Genomic DNA, 23,126 nt, shown 5'->3' on the forward strand with positions numbered 1-23,126 from the left:
TCTATTCTCTTAAGAATGCTGTAGACCATGAGGCTCTTAAGGCCCAATTTGTCACAGAATATAGATTGAGGCATAATATTCTGATCTGGATGTAACAGGGCTGTATGTGAACAATTCCTATTCGTGGTAATGAGAGCTGCATATATAAATCACTACACACTTACAGTACGTACTCCCCAATAGCTCTTGAAATCTTCTGCCTAAAATCCTCACAGCCCCCTCTCATTCTACTTATCTAAATCTGCACCCACCTGATCATACTCTTTTTATAATAAGGTAACTAGGAATGTACACAATACTGCGAGTCAGGCTGCACCAGTCTCTTGCACAGAATAACTTCTTATGGTTATTTTTAATGCTTCCATGCCCGTACAGTATTTTTGGAGCTGGTTGTGGCAATAATCTGCAATGTTAAATGTTTAAAACAATGTATTGTTTTTATTACAAAGATGTGCCGACTATTAAGAAACAACATGTCTTTTGACATAGTGAGAAGAACTTCTGAATGTCTGTTTATTTAGTGTTCTTTAAAATGTTTCATAATTTAAAGTGGTTTCCTGAGTGGGACATGGTTAGTCATTATTACATGGTATTTCATTTCGCTTGGTATAATATTTTATTACTACCTAATTTGACTTACTACAGAGAAACCTGTAGTAGCTGGTGTCTTCTGTCCATAAGCAAGGAAAGTGTTTAGACACGACAGAGTGTGTGAGTGTGAGTGTGTGTTAGTGTGTGAGTGTGTGTTAGTGTGTGAGTGTTAGAGAGAGAAAGAGAGGTATTATGTTTTTAGAACAGATATTGTATTCACCTTTGCCTAACCAAATTATTTTTAATCTTTTCTAACATCTTGGCTACTTCAAATATTAATTAAAATATCTATTTTTAAAATATTAAATATCATGAGAGAAACAGTGCACATATTTGTTTCTTGAACACTTGATGGCGAATATTTATCCATCGTTTAAAAGCAGCTGATTAAGTATACAGTGCTTCCACCTATGGATCAGCCCATGCAGTAAAAAAACAATTTGAATGTAAAGTTATTTTCAGTGAGTACACCAAATGAATTATAGGCATGCTGGGATTGAACTCAGAACTCACCAAGGAGCTTTTATGGAAAAACATCCTGCTCCAAACAGGTAAGGTCTTCATGTAAAGGGGAAAAATGCACAAAAATTAGATGAAAACTCATTAGCAACAAGTACAGTGTATATCATGCTATTAAGATTTAAGGTAAAGGTAAATAAAATAATTTTCATAACTGTTTGCAAGGCCCCTGAAGGTATGCTGAACTCTAATGTAACAAACATGCTGATGAGGACCACATCATCCAAACACTTACTCATGTCAGTAGCCCCACTGACATCAATGTGACTACCCACGGAATCAAGTGTTTACAGGATCAGGCTCTTCATGCAGTAACTGCTGTAAATACAGCATCCACATGCTGCTATCACTTTTAATATGGACAGATTTTGAAAAGTTCGACAGTATAGTTTTCCTTTTTGAAATGCTCTGGCAATGCCTTGTAAGAGGCACTACAGAGGAAACACAGAGTTGCAGGCCTTAAAACAATATTCAAGTCATTATTAATAATTAATAATTTATTAATAATAAAGACAAACAAAGTAAATTAGCATCAACGGCAGCAGATGTGTGGGTGTTTGTCATTAAATGTTTAAAATTTGACAACGAGAGTCGAAAAAAATAATTGCCAGGAAGAGATCAGTCCTACAATAAACAAACTTCAGGTAGAACCACCATCTTTTAGGGAAGTTCTCCCTCCTCCCTCTTCCCCATTTTAAAAACACAATCTTGGAAATTAAAATGGATAACAGTGGCATGACATGCTAGTCTTTTTTTCCTTGCAAGCTAGTCTGGAATGCAGCAAAGAAAAGAATCACTAATTTTAAATGCAACATCCGATATAAAATCTAATACCGATGCACAACTTAATATGTTTGGCCACTTATTAAAATTCTTTCTACAGCACAAAATCAGTTTTCAAAACTATTTTCTATAATGTACAGTATAGTTTTTAAAACCAACCCCCCCCCCACATCAATTTTTTAATCAGTTTGTTTGTTTTAAATCACCCTGGCATAAGCCATAATCATACTGACATTTGTATACAGTCTGAAAAAAAGGGGATGATCAATTTAAAGCTAGTTATGTGCTCAGGGCTTCTATAATCCTTCTTTGGGGCATTCAGCACTACCCATATAATTGCTGTAGTCAATTTTTTAAAATGCAGATGTGTCCTTACTTTTTCTATACCTTGAGTTAAGGACAAATAATTGCTAAATGAAACTGAAGTGAAATATTTTCAGCCACCCAAATAAAACAAAAGGCTATCACAAGGGGGAGTTTTAGGCATGGAGCTATACGTTTTCACCTTCAATTTATACCAATTTGACATGAGAGCAATACCACTGAACACAGATGTCTTTTAAAGAAAATAGTTATGTAAAGTTAAAGAAAACAAAAATGTTACACCTGCATGCTTAGGGATCTGAAGATGTACTTATCCAAACAAGGACAAGAAAACTGCCAGGGCAATGAAGTAACCCATACATTATAATGTTTTCGTATTAATACAAGTTTTAGTTTTGTAGGTCAACGACCAAATTAAAGGTATTACAAGCTCTGCAGCTTTATCACATATAGTAACGTCTCCTTTAATTAAATTGTTTTCATCCACTTGCCTACTCGGGTGCCAGTTCTGCGTCAAGGTCCACTAGGGTGGAACCATCAGCCCCACAGGAAATGCCTAGCCTTTCTAGAATAGTGCTAGAACCAGGGCTGGCTCTGGGTTCTTGCCACCCCAAGCAAAAAATTTGCCACCCCAAGCTCCAAGAGTGCAACTGCCCAAGCGAAAATAAGGATGGCCGGAATGCCGCCCCTGGAATTGTGCTGCCCCACGCATGTGTTTGCTTTCCTGGTGCCTAGAGCTGGCTAGAACCGACTTTAATTGGATGAACTGACTTCTAACATAGACAGCAAGTTATTGTCCCAAAAGGCACTCCAAGGATTCATCAACAGATTAACGAAGTGGTGCTGCACTTAAGAAACCTTTGACAAAAAACAGAACTCTCCATTATTCTTCACAACCCATTACCAACATACTCAAGAGCCAAGGATCTGCCTGGCCTAAATCTGTAGAGCCATTAGTTAGTGGTCTAATCATGAGACTAGGAGCTGGGAATTTCTGAGTTGTAATCCTGGCTGAGTCCTACCTAAAGCAAATCAGTTTGCCTCTCTGCCTCAGTTTCTCCATTGGTAAAAACAGGGAAAATAATACTTATCTAAGATCACAAGGACACTGAAAGAATTAAGTATTTGTTTGAAAATTCTATAAATTATTATTAAACTGAACAAGTTACCATGAGATCTTTTTAAATCATGAAAATTACCACTGCCTTTTTCAAGAATAAACTAAGTGACCAACACAGATTTAACTCAAACCGCACCTTTTCAGATTAGATTTCTTGTAGCACAGAAAAACTGCAGTAACATTTTAAAAAAATTGCTTACATTCTCAATACAAAGTCTGCACACATGTCAGATAGCACAGCAGTAACCCCTTTTTGTTCTGCGGCTCCCTGCTTTCCTTAATTTACAACTCATTTCTGTGATCTTTTACACAAGCAACGGAACATGTTCTACAATTTGCTTCACACAGCATGGTTGGTTTGTTAATAAAAAAAGACAATGTACAAATTACAAGATAACCCATCCTTGAATTGACAGCACCAGATGGCTATGCTGGGTGACAATAACACAGCAATGTCAAGGCAGAAAAAAAAAAAAAAAAAGCCACTGAAGTTCTATGTTGCAGTGGCTCGAATGCCAAGTGCACATAAGACAGTATATTGGGAATTGTCTCCCAATGGAAAACACATTAAATGATGGTGATTATGAGTCAAACAGTATTTTTTATTTTTTCACCTAGTTTTCAATCTGATCATGAGTTTTAAGAAATCCAAAACTTATTTGATTTTGCTGCTTTAGCATGTTTTTTAAAAATATGTAATTATTCAAGATCTTAATAAATTCAACAATATCTACTTACCCTAACCCCCCCATTACTATCAGGTTTCCCTAATATTTCCATAAAGAAATTGTGACATTTGGGCAAAATGAGGGATAAATCACAGTACTTCATACAAATTACGAAGAGTTAGAGCTGCTTCTTTATTACCAAAGTTTAGTATACTAATTCTTCAGATGATACATAACCATGTTTGCAAAATGTGACCAAAATAGAAAGTTTTCAATAAATGTACAGGCGCACTGATCACTGTCTTTGTAAGCTTTTACTTGGATTTAGTTTTAAAGTATACTTGATTTTTTTCAGTTGTTGTTGCCTACGTAATTGGATCATGATATTGCTCTTCTTATTTTTGTTTGCATCACTAAATCGGACCTGGGATAAATTAAGCTCTTCTGAGTCAAAATCACATCAAACAGATATCAATGATTTTCTGAACAAACAGTACAGGAGATGGGAAACATTAAAATGATAAAATCTTAGCCCATTTCAACATCAGAGACTCTATCTACGTTTCCCTCTCCTTATTTTATATAATAAAAAGAAGTGGGAGGAGGGGAAATGGATAAAGTTTCACATATATGAACTCAAACCTTTCAGAGAGGAAAAATCAGATTTGTTCCTGTTCTTGTAAGGAGCACTGAGCAGCTTTGTTTTGGCAAGAGACTACTAGAGAAATTGACATATGGGGGTTTCAGTATAGCTATGTTATATTTGTGACTGAAGTATGATACCAACATAAATGACCATCCCTTGAGAAATTTAAAATAAATGCTGCTGTCAAAGGAGCAAACATTTACAAGAGTTTTCCTTTGTAGCAATTACTTTATCATTTATTTCTTCCTCTCTATTACAGTTCATCTATTTTACCACATTCATATGAACTGGAACTAAATACAATTCACTCCACTGAAACAGGATGTACTTATAATAGGCCAATTGCAAACACAAAGCTTTCCTCCAATTAATTCATTCAAGTGCTGTCTTTTTTTTAATGGTCCCAAGACAGACAGACAGATTGTCTAGTTTTCTATTGCTTCTCTCAGGAAATAAATCATTTGTCCCTATATAGAAAACTCCCTTTTAGGATTTATAAGCTCTTTGCAAAAAAATTAATGAATTAGGCCACACCACATTTTTCCAAGGGAAGTCAGTATTAATGGGGAAACTGACACACAGAGGTTCAGTGACTTACCAAAAGACACAGTGGAGATCTGTGATGGAGCCTACATCTCCCAGCCCCCACACCCATGCTTTAACTACAAGATCATCCTTCTTCCTTGAAAGCGGAGAGAGTCCCTTTGGGGAATCTTTTGTCTTGTTAAAGTGTTGATATGACAAACTGCAGGAAAGCGAGTCAAGAGCCTTATAAAAAAATGGGGTAAGAGTGAAGTGCCAAATGGAGACGGGAGAATAGGCAGTTTAAAAGAAAGTGGTGGGGGAATGAAAAAGTTGAGGGAAGAAGCAAAGGAAGGAGACCAAAGAAAGAACAGTCATGGGAAACAAGGGATGCCATTTTTCTGGGTAAACTCACCCTCAGGTATTTAACAATAGGGGTGTAACCTGCATTCAAAACAAAGGAGCTTAACGAGTGGTCAGAAAATGTTCTGAGTTTTGCATGCTTACTTGACAAAAAAAGCTCCAGTGATAAACACTGTAACGACTAGGGTGACCAGACAGCAAATGTGAAAAATTGGGACAGGGGGTGGGGGGTAATAGGAGCCTATATAAGGAAAAGACCCAAAAATTGGGACTGTCCCTATAAAATTGGGACATCTGGTCACCCTGGCAATGACGCAACTCCTGATTCTTGTATTTCATTCCCATGGGGCTAACTATGGACTCATTCTGAAAGTTTACTCCTCCCTGGTTGCCAAGAAAAGAACAGGTTGATTTGAGATCAATAATATTAAAGGCACTGATTAATCTTTTTGTATGAAAAAATATTTTGTTGTCCTGCGAAAAACTAGAACAAAAACAACAACTATTTGCTTGATGAATCCAGTTATAAATGATGCTTAAGTGTTCTAATGAAAGAGGGGCTTTTCAGATGCTAATAATAAAGCAGACAAATCTAAAACTAGGAATTATCTGTTATTGTTTTAATCTTGCTTTTTCTTTCTGTATTTCTTTCTGTATTTCTGAATTGTACCATAATAGATTTTAAATCTGATTTTTAAAAGCAACAGAAAGAATCAATTTTGATGACCCCTGTATAGTAGTTGTAAAATCCAACTGATTTCAAGCACTTCCTCCTTCTCTGATCACTGCACAATCACAAGGTTAAGCAGCTGCTTCCAAAGAGTGCCTTGTTTCCTTGAAGCACTGCTTAAAGGTGCTGACCACGTAGGTGTAAATACATCTGTCTTTTGCCATTTGTAGTAATACATGCCTCCTACACTTCTTAGAGCTAGGCAGATGGTCCTTGTCCTATGTAAATATTACACCGTACAGACTTACATTGCTATGTGTTTCTAGAAATATGAGGGCAGATGTTAAATATGTCAAACACACGCTTTGCCCCCTGGAGGTTTAAGTTAAGGCTGCTGTCTCAATTTGGCCATTTTAGGCATGCCAGGCTTCTTGGATCCTAGGCATTCCTCTTAAATCTCTGCTTTGTAAATACAGCTTTTCATGTTAATTTTGTATACTTTCATCAAATATTTTGGACACAGAACAAAAGAAGGCAGCCATAAGCTTAGTATTACACATTTACACAGGATTTGCTGAATATTATCAGCCCATTCATGAAAACTGTACTTACATAGCTGGGGTCTTTTCCATGACCATTTTCCCCCTACATAAGCCTCATTGAATATTTTATGCTCAATTCATTAAAAAAAAATACACAAAATAATAGGATAGGGCAACGTTTGTGAATATGAAATTTACATGTGGAAAAATCTGAGCATGAACTACACACTTAAGATAGGTACGAAATAATCCGTAGAAATAAAATGCAAGATTTTAGTTATTTCTGCATTACTTGTACAAAATTTCAATGGCATCACCATCACATTTTTTTTCTTGTACATGGCCTCAGAAAATGCAGCAAAAATTACTGCTGCAAAGCAAATAAGTGGGGCCTAACACCACCACAAAGCTGACTTTTACTGTCTTCCCCTTCTGTCACTCCAATCATGTTATTCCCCTCCTCATGTCTTCACTGGCTTCTTGTCCCCTTCAATCATCTCTCTTGCTCTCAGTTCCTAAGGGGCCAGCCACTGTGGTGCAAGCTCCCTATACTCATCTTTAAGAGTCTATGCATCTGTGCCAAAACCTACATTCTCAGATCCTCCTCCCACTGTTGTGCTCCTCCCAGTCCTTTTGCTCAACTCCTCTCTGTCTCCTTCTCCCACTCGTGACTTGTTCCTCTTTTGATGTATACGCTATGCCTTCCCTCCTCCTGGTCATTAGTCTCCCTCCCTCCCTCTCCTCTTCCTTGCTCACTTTCTTTCCAGCATTCATCTCCATGCTCCATTTTCCTCCCTCATCTGTGATAATATTGCACAAAAAACACCTGCAATGTACGCATGGAAGAAATAAACTCCAGTTTTTCCTTGTTCCTGCTTCTCTGTTGTTCCACACGTTCTGTCTACAATTCTCTGCACAGTTCAGGGGCAAATCATCAGAGGTGCTGAGCACTTACAATTCCCACCGAAGTCAAGGAGTATCACAGGTGTTCAGCTTTTGCTCGGCACTAAGGCCAGACAAAACTCCCATTCACATCAATGGGAACACAACTGGATGGTTAGATTATATGACCTTTAGGACCTTGCCAGGCATACCTGTAGAGCTAATGTAAAGTATAATAATAAATACATTTTATAAAATATCCCAGACATCATACCAGAGAATGAGTAATTAACCAGAATAAAGGTCACAATCCTGAAATCCTTACTCTGTGCTTACTCAAGTAAAACTCCCATTGAAGGGCACTAAGGTGAAATTCACCTGTCCCCATGTGAAATCTAGGTAATGTGGCTTTGAGCAGGGAACTAAGTAAGCGGGGTAAGCTGGTACTTACTTGCCAGCCCCCAAACTCCATGACTAGGAAGAGAGTTGTGCTAGTGTATCCACATAAGCATATTTCTCATACATATAAAAGCCTGAGTCAATAAGGGAATGACTGAGTCAAACTTTTAAAACAAAACTCTAACTGTCGAACCTTCAGGGATTTGAGCTTCTCCAGGAAGGAGGGGAAAAAAAAAAAATCTATCATTGAGAGAGTTTATTCATGAACAGCAGAAACTGGAAGTTTTCAGACTTTTCCAGAGACAAATGGCTATTTTAAGTTCACAAAATATCAACGGTCAGCTGATATTGTCCATTTTAGGAGCAAATACCCCAAAATTTTAAAATCTATGAAACCTGAACTTACTTTGTGCCTCTTTGCTAAGTGTGCATTATATGGTTGGTTAAATAGGACTTATTAAATGTCCTATTTAATAATAAATAATAACAACAACAACGCACACTTATTTAGTAGTGCTTTTCATACCAGAGGATCCTAAAGTGCTTTATAATACACTGTACATACGGAACTACTAAAATGTAGCTGACTCTTGGATGGATGGAGAAAATCAACAAGTGAATAGCATCCTGCAGAACAGTAAGTGGAAAAGGAAATTTTGATCAAGGACACGGGAGCAAACATTCACATCTTTGAAAAATTCCACAGGCCCTTTAAGAGCTATGGAGAGGAAAATTTTAACATGTGGCAGCAGACATATGTGTGCTTCAAATCCAAGTTAAGAGACTGGAGTGAGGAGTGCTGTGGAGGTAGTCCACTGAACAGGGGGTCTTCATATCATTATCGTTTGAATTACCACAGTGCCAAGGAGCCCTGGTGGTGGACCAGTTTTCCACTGTGCTAGGTGCTGTATGAACACAGGGGAAAAAAGACAGTTCCTTTGTAAGCACCCATGAGTGACCCCTGTGCCTGACTAATGCAATCAGAAGGAAATCTGTCTAGTTCTCCTTACCTTAGTGCTAAGTGCATGGGATGTGTAAAAGCTGGTGAAAATGAGGAGGATTCTCAGGGTTCCGATGAGATGTGTTTTATAAAAAAAATTACTTAAAGCCTGAATCAATGGGGTACGCATAGACAGAATTATGCTATCCGGAAAACATTAGAAACACAGATCTATGTGTATAGGATTTTTCTATATATGTATCTATAATCACCCTGGTTTGCTGCCTTTCCATATGTGACAGACAACTACCACTATGGTTGAAGAATTTAGAAATTAAAAAAAAAAAAATTAAAACAAGTTTTATTTAAGGTGGAAACTATTCAAGAGCTCACAGTATATGATTCAATATAGACCAAGACTAGGGTGACCAGACAGCAAATGTGAAAAATCGGGACGGGGGAGGGGAGGGTAATAGGAGCCTATATTAGAAAAAGACCAAAAAATCGGGACTGTCCCTATAAAATCGGGACATCTGGACACCCTAACCAAGACATATTTTATACCTGTTCCTTATACAGAATGTCTACTCATGTCAATGTAGAATATGTCCATGGAGTGGTTGCAAGAAAATGATCCATGTGTCCAAACAAAGAAACAAACAAACATTTATGCTTCTGAATTCTTAGACAGATCTGTTTTATGTATTTTTAATACTTGTCATGGTTATTCTTACTTTTGACCTAAGTTTTGTGCCACTGAATTATATGTACACTGGAAACACAAAGCATAAATCAGGAAAGCATCACTAACCGCATGAATTAGTTCTATGAGTATTTTGTCAAACAACCACAAACAATGTTAATAAGAAATATCATGCAGATACACTTACCCTGTGCGTTTGGTGATGGTCCCTAAGGTCATTGGCTGTTTGATTTGTGCAAGAGGTACCACCACAGTCAAACTTGGAAGAGGCAAGAGTCGTGGGTTCCCAGGATTATTATTAGTGAAATTATTGTAAGTATCCTGGTTATTTAGTTTACCTTGAAGAGATGGAAAAAATTTTAAAAATTACTGGAAATTTTTCCCCATTTATCATTTCTGATAACCATATAAAATTAACAGTTTTAAATATACAATAATAATAGACTTCTATTGATGAAGAAAAAGAAAAAATCTCTACAGATTTCATCTTAAAACTATAGAAAAATATACAGAAGCAGATAAAACAGCAATAAAAATATTTTTCATATCTAAGGAGATGAAGAAATTGTAGCCCATAGTAATAAAGTGAGACATGATGCTGCTGTTCTGTTGAGCAAGTTTCACATATCAAGAAACTTCAAAGTCCAATTGGAGAAGCAGATTATGAATCCAAATTGTCTATGGAAAAGGTAAATACTCTAGACAGGAACTTTTGTCCTGCCGTACCTCATACTGTGCTTTACATTGAGAAGTTATGAAAAAGAACATTTTTGCTGCGTCCATGAGTGAAGTTAAGGCATCCTATAATAGCAACCTGCTGCACTGAAGAAAGGATAGAAAAATACAGGCTAGTTATATATAAAGAATAAAATGAAGGAAAGTTAAACTAAAATAACAGAAAAATCAAGAATTTATTGTAGAAAGAAACAAACTTCACTGTCTTTCAAAACAAGAGAAATAAAATAGCCAAAATACAGTATTTAGTAAAGGGAAAGAAACCCCCACTAAACTAAACTTGTTTCAAATTACTAAGACAGAAGATCTGTTTTTGACATATGCTTAGTTTAGATATGCTTTCCTACTTTCTGTATCATTCTGCAATCACCATTTTTCATTCTTCAGTTATAAAAGGAAACTAGCTACAAATTTCATGGCCAACAGGGAAAGAAATGTAAAGAAACCAAAGAAAGAAAGAAAGAAATGAAACAAAAAGGTGCCAGTCTGTTTATAATAGAATCAAAAGTACTTTAAATAGACAAGCAACTGTGAATTAAAAGGTTTAGATCATTAACTTGTTTTTCTGTGTTCCTATAATGCTGTGAAATGCTGGCTTTGTCCTTAATCAAAAGGAAGCCATATTGGGAATTAAGTTCCTAAACAACTGATGCATTCTACATAGATATTATACAAATCCCAGGCCAAATCCATACAATCCTGACTGAAGTGCAGCCACCTTTTTTCAAGGAAGAATAACAGCAAAGAAAAGAGTTTCTCACAGGAAGCAGGCTGAAAAGCTATAATGGTACTTCAGATGGATTGAAGATAGGAAAAGGAAGGCGGAAAAATCTTAATGAATGTCTCATCTTCCTAAAGACACTCAATGCTTCCTTTACCCTCCTTTTAATACCATATAACCGTTAGCTTGGGGTTTTGTGTTTGTTTTTCTACCAAGTATGTAGAACTCTGTGTTTTAGGAAAGCACACAAACAAAAAAATGATGAAATTACAAAGTGCATTTTGTGTTAGGTATCCAGTCTGCGCATTATTCAATACGTTTTAAGAGAAATGGCAGGGCTTTAATGAATAACCAGTCTATTGAATAGTCTCTGAGTACGGACTTCATTTAGAACTATAGAGATTTTCCTGAACTAAAGTGGGGGAGGAGGGAGAAATAAAAAGAAAGAAAGGAAGAAAAAAAAAAACCCTCATGTTTAAATTAAGCCTGAGGCTTCAATTCTTTTTCAAAAAAATCTTTGATTAGTTTCCTTGAAGATTCATTCTTGGTTCATGTGGAAAGAGTATAAAATAGTTTTCTGCATTTGTGTGTAATTAGTTACTATTATATGTCATCAAGTCCCTTTTAAAAAATGTGTTCCTCACTCTGTATTCAACATAAGCAGCAACATTCAACACAGAAAACGGTGATACCTAAAAAAGTGATTCCAAATATCTATACCTTGCTTTCTTTTTTTCTGTTAGGAATATGATGATTAACTGTAACGTTGCACTGATCAAGTTCTGAACCCCATCCGCCTGTTGCAACAGTAATTTGTATACAGTATATACAAGGAATCCGTAATTACTCAATGCACTCAAATCTCAGTACCATGCAGCAATTAATTAGCCTTCCAAATGCAAAGCTGCCACTGAATTCAATAGGATTTTTGAGTGCAGGAAGAGTGAGTAATCATACATTAGATCTACGCTGGAAGATGCCGAGCTCCCTCAACTCCCATTAAAGTTGAGGGATCCTGTGGGGCAGTTGAGGACACTCAGCAGTTTGGAGGATTAGATCCTCTTTCAGGAATCTTAAAGATACCAATTCACACACACGCACACCAGTTAGTCACTGTGACGTTTGTATTTTATAGAGTGAAGGATCTAAGGAGTAGCGACATTTTTCTGAGTTCTTTGATACATTATATATTACTTTACTTTTTTACATTAAGCATTTTTCTGGTGTCTTTAATGACAACCAAAGGAAGACAAGAAGAAAAAAGGAAAGAACAAAAATATATAAAGGGAAATAAAAATGCTTAAGAGATGATAAATTAGAACAAAGTATAATGTTCCTTTCAACTTGTTTGCTTGTGTTCTGGGAAAGCATTAAAGCAGCTTTTACTTATTTACTTTTTCTTAGAAGGACTGTACAAAGAATTGTTGCTGTAAATCCTACTTTAATTTCTCCTGAAATCATATTGCAGTCACTTTGCAGAAACTAAGACCTTACTTCCAGTCAGAATTAACAAAGACATGATACTTGACGATATGAGGTATGTTTTCAAGATTGGGACTTCTGGCTCTTTAAACCATCTTGGAAAAGCAATCCTATATGCATTCATTTCTGATGTTTCTAACAAAGCACTTTGCCATTTTTGATATCTAATGAAAACACTTTCACTTTAAAACATCACCAATGTTATCATTTAAAACTGTGCTACAGTTAAGGTGCTCTCATTATAACCTAGTGCAGACACTCTACACAGAAAGGAAAGTATGCCTTGCTTTCAGTTGAAAATTGCATTAAAAATAAATATATGAACAGAATCAAAGTTTAACTAATTATTCACAAGCATTGCCTACAGACTGCAAAAATCACTATCCTTTAGGGATGAAAGAGGTGTGTTACAACGTTACTAGGAGTGGGTAAGAAGCAGGGCGTTTAACTTGTTCATAATTTCTAGGGCAGAAGTATCTTCTGAGTTCATATATTTTAGTTTTAAAAATAAAGTTTTACTGACTGAAAGAATACAAATTTAAATTAAAAATTAACCAACCCAATCATCAAAACACTCATCGTTTCACAGCAGAAATGAAGTCTAAAGTAAAAGATCCAAACACAACAGATGCAACTATTTTAAACATCTAATCTACCACCAAATACCTATCAATCTACATTTTCTCTTAAGCAAAATTTAGTTACATAATTTTGAAAATAAACTCACCAGCCATGGTGCAAATCAGAAATTAAAAATCAGAATGGTACAAAAGGGTTAAGAGAAATTTTTTAGTTATTTAGGAGTGAGCATTTTGCTTGATAATTTGACTTTTAAATAAGCTCTACTTAGTGCAGATGAATCAGGTTAGAAAAAATGCTACTTTATATAGAAAGAGTAATAATAATAGCTTTCATCTGAATTATATTTAGATAGTTTTAGTATGGAAATGTTCTATAAAGTGGTATCGCTATTGTCTGGACAATGTTGCCTCAGTCCCTCGTAAAGATACAACCTTGACTTCTTAATTGCATAGCCGTGGGGATACAGTAAATGCACTCTGTGACTAGGATTTCTTTATCATGCATTCAGCAAGACCTATATTGTACATCCACTACTGGAATGAAGTGGCGTTCTTCAGATTACATTTAACAGGTCAGAGTTTTTTTAAACTTTGTGCACGCTATTGTATCTGTTCAAAAACCCAATAAAAAATTATCCCCCGTGCTCCCGCCCCTAGAAGCATGCAACTCCCATTGCAGTAAATGGGAGTTTTGCGGACAAGACAGTAGGATCAGGCCGAAAGAGCACAAAGAATGCAGCCAAGCATCAACATTATTTCCACAGCTCAAGCAGTTGTTGATTAACTGTCAAAGGACACGGCGACAAATTTAAGTCCTCCAGAAATATCAAACAAATGTTGTATAGTGAAGAATCCTTCAGCATAGCACAGTCAAATTATTTTGCAGTATGTGTACAGGATAAATCAACACTTCAAATATACCTATTGATAAGTAACAAAAAGTAGGACTACAGTTCCAACAGCTTCCCTAAACATTGAAAATTTAGCTGGAAATGACATACTAACTTCAGAAGCTTGTTTTCATACTGACAATTGCACATAAACAAAGGAAGGGTACTGCCTGATTGACTTTTCCAAGAATACCTTCTATAGCAATCCATTTGGAGGGAACTTAAAAAAAAACTGCTGGCACCTTCATGACAGACGTGCCCTCGTAAGGACTGGAGGCAGAACATTTTCACTAGAGCGTCCCTAGCTGTGGATCTCTCTTCCTTGGTGATCTGCCAGTGTCTGAGTTTACTGACCTTCAGAGTACAGAGAAAGGCACATCTTTTTGGTTAAGTATTTATCTGTCTATGGGATGTCACTGGAGAGGTTTTTCTTCTGTCAGGCTTAAGGGCTGTGCAAGGAGGGGCTGTTTTTACCATCTGTTGTGGGCACTTTAATTTAAGGTGTTTTTTTATATACATCGTGCCACTTCCCTGTATCTCGGCACTCCCAGGTTCCAGTCAAGGGCCAGAACACCACCTGAAAGGAAGCTCTCGCAAAAATTCCCAGCCAAATTTTACAGATTCAAGAGAAAGAGAAAGATTGGATAAGCATCCAAACTCCTGATCTGAGCTAAACCCAAATCCCAAACTTCTTGAGTGTGTTCTGACCCGAATCCAAATTCTGCTTTTTGGATTACTGTTTCAGTTGAAGCTGCTGCTGAATCTTATCTATGAATGTTTACACAGAGACATAGAGAAGAAACCATGAAATTAGGAGAAAATCATGGGAAGTTCTTGCCTTTGTAAAAGGTAGTCTAACAGCAGACATTTATTAAGAAGGACAATATTTCATTGATTAAAGTCTGCCTACTGAGGGATGGGAAAAAATAATTCATTAGTTCTATCCTGGGTACCAACTGGCATAAAGTCTGCGATAAGAAAACCTCCTATGACCCTTTCAGTGTTCTGAGCCATGTTTTTTCCCAGGCATTTTATACCACAAATACTCACAGGAGAAATGGATTAAGTTGAGGATAAAAGTGAAGAGAGAAAATAACAATGGGCTTTGTTATTACACAGAGCGAACAGGCTGTCATGTCAACTTTGCAGGGGTATATTCCCAAAGCAGTCATCATTAACATACTCACTTCCACTGAAAAAAGGGAGGCCTGAAAGCGCCGGACAAAAGAAATCCCAAAAGACAAAGTAAAAACAAATTAAAAGCACCATTATAAAACACAGATGCTATAAGGAAAATAAACTTCACAAGATTTACTGGTTTTTGACAAAGTTGGACATTTGTGGAAAAGACATCAGCCACAACTCCCAGGTAATGCCATTGCAAGACTAACGTCGTTTCAGTTTTACCTTTGCCCGCCCCCTTTTTTTTTAAAAAAAAAAAGAAAGGCAGAATATGAAGGGTTGGTATTCTTAGCTGCTGAATGCAGTGACTGAGAATATATGAAAGTGGCAAACCACCAGGCACCAAGGTACTTCTTAAAACTGGACATTAGGTTGATGACTGCTATAGACAAACTTTTAACTTACAATTATTTTACTTTTAAAAGTACAAACCAGAATAATGTACTGTAGGGAGTTAATCTGCAAGATTTAAATGACAGAGCGAGTTACACATTTCTATTTTTTTGATAACTGAATTTTTCCAGACATGACAGAAAACTGTATTTTGAACAAAACATGCTAGAATTGTTAGTTTGTAATACATTTTAAAAGGAAGCAGCATACTGAGTTGATCCGTTGCTTGATCACTTGACAATGAACTCAATATAGATTTGGGCTTGGTCGGCAGTCGGGTGGGATACTGAGGGGTCTTTTGCTACTGAAGATGTCACCTTTTAGAACAGAAAAAAAATTAAGTCCTGGTTACTTAAGGGACAAACCTACACCATCAACTAGAGAAGGGGGTACCCAGTACCTCACGATCAAGCTCTAAAATCACAGGTGCACTTTTTAATACAGGAAGGGGCATAAACACCAGTGTCCAGGTAAATTCAAACTCAGATTATATAATTCTACCTACTAAATTTCCTCTGCAGTTTCAGCTGGATATGGTATTCTTGCACTGGCTAATGTCAGCTGTTGTGGAATGATTGTGTGTACTGTGAAATTTCACTTTACACATAAGTAAGGCAAGCAAGTTTTGGCCCTACATAAGGTTTTATATTAGTAGATTGGGAATAATAAGCAGTCAACTTGTTCTGTGTTGTTTCCAGAAAAAAATGAGCAGAACTGAGCTTCTCTTAGCTATATAGTAAAACAATGTAAGATTTTTTTTAAAATTATCCTGTATTTCCTTGTGTTCTTATTCTGCCTTGTATTATTCCAATAAAACTAATAAGTAACACAATTATGTCATTTAAATTCCAAAGCGCTTGGTCTGCTTTTAATATCTTACTGTACTTAATAGACTAAAATTCAAACAACACCAAATATTTTAACAAAGTTAACATCAAATATCTAATATCCTGCAACTTACTGACTGTAAGTAAAACACACAATAACTTGAATCTACACAATCACTGGCAGGCTGTGCAATGAGAAAATGAAGCATGCTTAGCCTTTATTTGCTGCCTATTGTAAGAGATTCCTCAACCAAATACTCACTAATTATTTAACACCAGACAAATACAATCCTTTCTAAATATAAAAGAGGATGCTGTTAAAAAAATCATGCGTGTGGCAGTTTATTTTGTTTTGGTTTTTATTCCGTACCAGAAGTCTCATAGATGAGAATGAAAAGCTTCCCAGCTACAGTTCCAGGACTTTCACCCTCGTTCCTGACCTTTCCCCAGACATGTTCCAGTATAATCTGTAATCTACTAGAGTCGGAAGAGGAAACAGCAGCACCCTGGTGAGAAACACTGCCTTGTGACCCAAATAGAGAACTCTGTGGAAGCAATGCTGGCTCGCAGAAGTAGTCTGGGAGGGCGTTAACAGATCATTCAATAATATTTTTAATTAATTAAAAAAACCCAACACTAATTATTGCCAAACAAGATTTTTCTTTAAAGATGTAACATATTTAAATCTCCCCTAAAATGTTACAATTTTTCCTGGGAACTGGGTGTGCAACAACAGGAAACTTTATAGTTCTTAATTAAAATAACCGCTACTTCTTAACATTGCACAGCAACTGCTTCAAGTAGCAAACTGCTAGGAACAAGATTCATTTAACAGCCTAAGTCTGAATATTTCTAGTTAACACTTTTATTAGCTACAGTGGCTATATAAGATTAGGCACTCAAGGTCAAATTTTCTCAAATTTACCTTGATGTAAATCCAGAGTAAATCACTGAGGTCAGTAATGTTTATACTGATGAGAGCAGAATTTGGCCTTTTGTCTTCATAATGTTTAAAACTGCTTTTTTGTTCACCTTTTATAAAATGGCTGCATCTATTCACATGAGTGTACTGGGAAAGCAACCCTTTCCTTGTCGATGTATGAAAAGATGGAGCATCTGATGCCAACAGACAAGCCTGTGTGCTCGTAACATTCCCCTGAGAGGCACATGCACCAGTCCAAGTGTCTCCAGTCACAGGGGAAAGAAACACTCCTCTACCCTCAGTTACCTGCTTGGTGGAGGGAAAGCTCACCTCAGGCCCTGGATCTCACCCCTCCAATCTTTCTAGGATTTTACATCACACCCATTGGTACACTTCCCCACCGCATCCACACACTCTCCATCTGAGACCTCCACTACTTCCCTCCCTACACTATCTCCACTTTCAAGAAACCACTGACTGCCTCAACCACAAATTACTGTCACTGACACCCTCAAATCCTTTCTAGTCCTTGGGGGGTAGAGACAGAGGAATTTACACCATTCACTTCACCTTCCTCTAAGGATATGTCTACACTGCAATTAGACACCTGCAACTGGCTCATGCCAGCTGACTTGGGCTCGGGGTAGGGGCTGTTTAAGTGTGGCAGAGACATGTTGGGGTGCAGGCAGCCCAACCTCTGGGACTCTCCCACCTTGCACGATCCTAGAGCCCAGGCTCCAGCCTGACTGTCTATACCGCAATTAAATAGTGAGCCTGTGAGCCAGCCAGAGGTTTTTAACTGCAGTGCAGATATATCCTAAGGGTGAAGCATTTAAAACTCTAGCTCTGCTTGGGATTAGAACCCACCACATGGGAGCCGTACAAGCTGTGCTCAAACTGCTGGTGATATACAGCTGGCCAATACTCCTACTTCTGCACGTGCTTGGAGGGAGGGAGGCAGGGGGGATGGAAACGAAATCTTTGGAGGCACATGCATAGACACAGGGTGGGGACACAGGCAATTGTGTGTGAAGTAGCCCTGGTGCTCTTGTGCATATACGTACTAACAGCTGTGATACCTCCTGTCAGGGAAACATCCATGATCTTAGCTAACTTCTTATAAAATATCTCATTGGAAACTTGAAACTAAGATCTGTTCCTGTGACAATTTCCCCTCTCTCCCCCTCACACCCGGAACACAGGACAAGGTTGCTTGTAAAAGCTGCATGGATGAAAAAAAGCACTGAAGCTTTCGGTTTGGAAAGAGGGAGCATATAAATAAAAGCTTGCGCTGACTTTGTAAACGGATCTAAAAGTAGATCAAGGAACAGGAACAAATCTGACTACATAATAATCCATTTAGGGTCCATTTAACTGAAAATATTGTTGGCCCAAACCTACAATCCTTAGGGCAAAACTTGCACTGAAGTGAAAAAACAAAAACAAAACCCCTCCCTCTGATAGCCAGCTGTGGGCTTCATAGCTCCCTGCAGAGGTAGGAGAAGACTGTAGCACTGACACTTCAGCTGGTTCGCCCAATCGGTGATTGCCGGGGAAATCAGCTAAAATGGCCTCCCATTGGCTGAATCATCTCTAATAAAAGCCTGCACGGGGGGGGGGAGGGGAGGAGGTATAGGGAGGGTCTTAGCTGCTTGCCATCCTGTCTATACCAGGGTTCATACCTACAATTCTGCTCAGAGTCATGGATTCCAGGCTTGACTGTTCATAATCACTGAGTTTACTGAGTTTTCTTGTCCATTTGTAGATGTTTTATAGCAGTGTATCGCAGGATCAGTGGTGCAAGGCTTGGGGAGACAGGCATATGCTGTTGCTGCTCCTCTTCCATTTTTCCCTTCTGTATGTAAATTTAAAGGCCTCTTTGTACTGACGGATCCTTGCAACAAGTTTGGATGACATGGGCGAAATTTAGACAATGAGGGCCTTCAGTCCTGGTGCCGTGGTCGAAGGCAAGGGGCTTCCCTGCCCCATGGAACAGAATAAACTTATCACTAGGATCTACTGGAGTTTTGGCTGTGGGAGAACAAAAGTCCCTCAGCATGAGATATGGGTCACTTTTGCATTAGAATGTGCAAGTGATTGGCCTCGTAGCCTCTTGGATGACCTGTCCACGTGCAGTAGAGAACAACCTTATTAGGTGGAGTATAGGAAGATGAGATAAAAGCACGCCCACCCCAATTTTTAGCTTGCCAGCACCTAATATTAAGGATTACTTATCTACAGACATGGAAGGATTAGATTTTTACTAGTAAATGTCGGTAACCATCGATTTCACCATGTACCCACAAACTGACAGAAAGTATCTCCATCAACAACAATCAAAATCTACAGGTAGGCAATGTAAGAAAAATGCTCCTTAGAGTTTGACTTCAGGATATTTACTTTGTATACTTTGACTTTTGATGATGACAATTTGAGTTTAATGGTTGTTAAGATTTAGCTTTTTGAATCTCAAAGTCTGTCATTAAATGATGATTGTCTGACACTTTCCCCATAATTTTCCTGCAAATGTGAAAATTGACATTTATCAAAATTAAAATATGCTTAAAAATAAGCATTGATATTATCTGTCAAAATTATTTTAAAAAAAAATCAAATTCTGCCAAGGCAATTTATGTATGTTAATAAAGTTGTGGCAGCTTTTTTGCCACTTTTTCCTTGTACTAATGTCCATGTTAGTATGTCTGCAGCAATTAGCACAAACATTATGATGTTTAAAATAGTTCTAGGCAGATATCTGACTCAGGTTGCATACACTTTATTTCTTCTAAGTTATAAAACAATGTGCTCTGATAACCATTGCGTATGAGAACCTGCGAATATCATCCATGGAAAATTATAACAAAAGTGATTTGTCTAAAACCCACAGAATATTAAAACTGGGGGGAAAAAACATAGGAATATCTCTGTCTCCCCCCACCCCACATCAGCTCTGCTGTTTTACCCATGACTGCTAAGGATGTTTTCTGGCTCTGTGACAGCATCATGACTCAGGTCATGAGAAGTGTCAAAGATGCACTTCCTTCAGATGGGAAAAAAGCAACTGATTTTAACAGCCCACAAAGACTAAGCAAATAGAATAAGCCAATCAGCACATTTAAGAAGAGTGAAGATAAACCTTTTAAAAGACACAAGTATATTTTATTTCCAGTCTTAAAACTTCAGCTCTTTCCCTAAAATGTTTGCATTTTTAGACTACCCAAAAAGGCAGAGTTGATTTAAATACTTTAGAAAAAATATTCATGACAACAAGATCAGCACCCATTTACTGCATAATCAATCACTGATTATAAACACACAGGGTTTGCTGCAACCCTGCAGGCACAAGGGCTATATATTTCATGCCCCTGCAACAGTGGTAGCTGCTGTTTCTCAGAGGAATACACCACTGGGGAAAGCAGGAAGTGTTTGCACCAGTGCCCTCCTCTGGATTACAACAGAGAAGGGTATCTCCTGAACCTCATACCATCTATTCCCTTCTCACCACGACTCACCCCCTCTAGCTGCCATCATCAACAAACAGCTATATAACAAGAATCTCTCACCCTACCTCATCAAAACCTCAGCTATCACACCACCTTCAACAACTGTACCTGCACCTCATATCCTTTCACATCAGACTTACCCCATTCTCACAAAATTATAGGAACAGCCTTCTCATCTCCTGGGTACCCGCTGAATCATTGCCTCATGCCAGTTTGGCTTTTACATCTTTCACAGCAATGAAAGCACCCTTCTGAAGGTGGTTAATGAACTCCTTAACTGTACTGATCATAGCTCTCTCAACGTACTCCTTTTCCTTGATTTCCAAGCAATATTTGAGATTATTGACCACACTATCCTCAAGAACATGCTGTCCTTCCCTTCTTCTCACCTGGTTTCACTCTTATCCCTGTTTCTTTACTTCAGTGGTAAACTGTGCTTTGACACTGTATAAAGCCCCTTATGGCTCTGTACTCTGCCCTTCACTGGCTACTCCTTTTCACCCACGCACATTATTTCACAGTTTAAACTGGGCGATTGCTTTTATTCTGATGACACTCAACTCTCTCTTTTAAAATGCAGTTCTGCTCTGAAAAGCAGATACACAAAAAAGTAATCAGTCATTACACAACAGCTCTCTTCCCTTTGTGTAGTCACCTCAACTGTCCATAGTAACAACAACAGATTTTCACTACTTTTTGCTCCTGCAGAGCCTATAAAGCTCTGGCTTCTATTCCTTCTTGTACATCACCAATATAATAGTTCACCAACTTTCAATCAGTAAGAAGCGTGCAACTCTATCAGAGACAATCAGATGATAATGGGTGTCGCTGAGGGATTAATCAGCAGAATAAGCTTATTACTGGTGATGTACAAGAAGAAAACAATCAAACTTGACTTTCACAGCTCAGTTCACATTTGCAGAGGGAAAAACATCTTTTTATTTGTGAATTGTGCACATTTGATAGGAAATAATTGAGGGGGAAAAATAGAAATAATAAACAAAGAACCTCACAATGCCATTTTACTGGGTCAGTTTTCAGAGTAGAATTGCATTATGCTCTTTTATTCAACTCCCGCTCCATCTGCCTCTGACAAATGGACATCTGACCCTACAGAAATGTTCTTCATTTTGATGTAACCAGGACTGAGACCATCCACCTTTGCAAGAAAACTTCCATGGGGCCCTCATAACTGTAGTGTCATTCTCAACGCTAGCCTTTCTCCCACCTCTCAGCTCTGTCACGGACATCTTGCTCTGCTGTGCCATTACTCCTCTGCAGGTGCACCTACAAAAATGTCCAAAACATAGTTTGCATAAGTCATTACCTTGACACTTCCTCTGTTAAATCGCTCAGTCATGCATTTGTCACTCCCTGCCTCAGTAACAATAATTCCCTCCTGAAATAGTTCTCATCCAAACTCCAGTCTGTTCAGAATGCTACCGCATCTTTTTCACATGTACATTCAAATCAGACATCTGTCCTGTCTTCTGAAACTGACACTTGTTCCCCCATCCACGTCCATACCCACTACAAAAGCCCCGTCTCTAAAACACCTCATGCTTATGCTCCCCCCGATATAATTTCTCAGCCTACCTCCCTACTTGACCTTCTACTGTGCTAAATTTTGGCCTCCTGTCAATCCTCCACTTCCTCTAGCTGGTGTAATGGATCTTTTGCGTCCATTGTAGCAACGACCCAGCAGATACTACCAACCTTATCCACTTCACTGATTTTTCATCCGTTATCATAATACAGCTTATGTACAACCAGTAAAGCTGATGGCCAGTACCCAAATTTGTGCTTACAGTTAACAACCATTCACACATCTCCTAGTCTATTCTCTCATCTACTCTAAATTTGTAATCTACTGTCATACTGTAAAGGATGGGTATTTTGTACTTTCCATACAAAGTTCCTGCCAAGAGATCCAGCGTAACACCTGGAGTTTTCCAGAACGGAATGGCCTACACCAGCTGTCAGTGTAGCAATTACTACAAGGTGATCCAAGACTGCCAGAATAAGGTGGTGGGGGGTGTGGGTGGAGGAATCTTGCTACCTCTTCAGACACACTCAGAATAGGAAGACTTGTAAAGAACTGAATCATGATACATTTTAAGTAGTCCATTCTCCAACTTGTACACAAAGGATTTACTTGGGTAACACACATCAACTGCAATATAAATCCCCTTTGCATTAACAGGAAAAGAAAGAAAGT

The 23,126-nt window shown here is 37.9% G+C and overlaps 1 protein-coding gene across 12 annotated transcripts in view; it reads right to left on the reverse strand.

Moving 5' to 3' along the window:
* Positions 1 to 23,126, reverse strand: part of BCAS3 (BCAS3 microtubule associated cell migration factor) — a 499,958-nt gene that overhangs the window by 304,643 nt on the left and 172,189 nt on the right. For 11 of the 12 annotated variants that reach the window (XM_077836612.1, XM_077836609.1, XM_077836606.1 and 8 more), the window contains one exon: positions 9,860 to 10,010. In XM_077836612.1, the coding sequence (XP_077692738.1) occupies positions 9,860 to 10,010 (151 nt within the window). Of the gene's footprint in view, positions 1 to 1,104; positions 1,150 to 9,859; positions 10,011 to 23,126 lie in introns of all 12 variants that reach the window. The other variant, XM_077836618.1, reaches the window with a different exon arrangement.

The sequence above is a fragment of the Eretmochelys imbricata genome, chromosome 17 (genome assembly GCF_965152235.1).
Source record: "Eretmochelys imbricata isolate rEreImb1 chromosome 17, rEreImb1.hap1, whole genome shotgun sequence".
NCBI lineage: Eukaryota > Metazoa > Chordata > Testudines > Cheloniidae > Eretmochelys > Eretmochelys imbricata.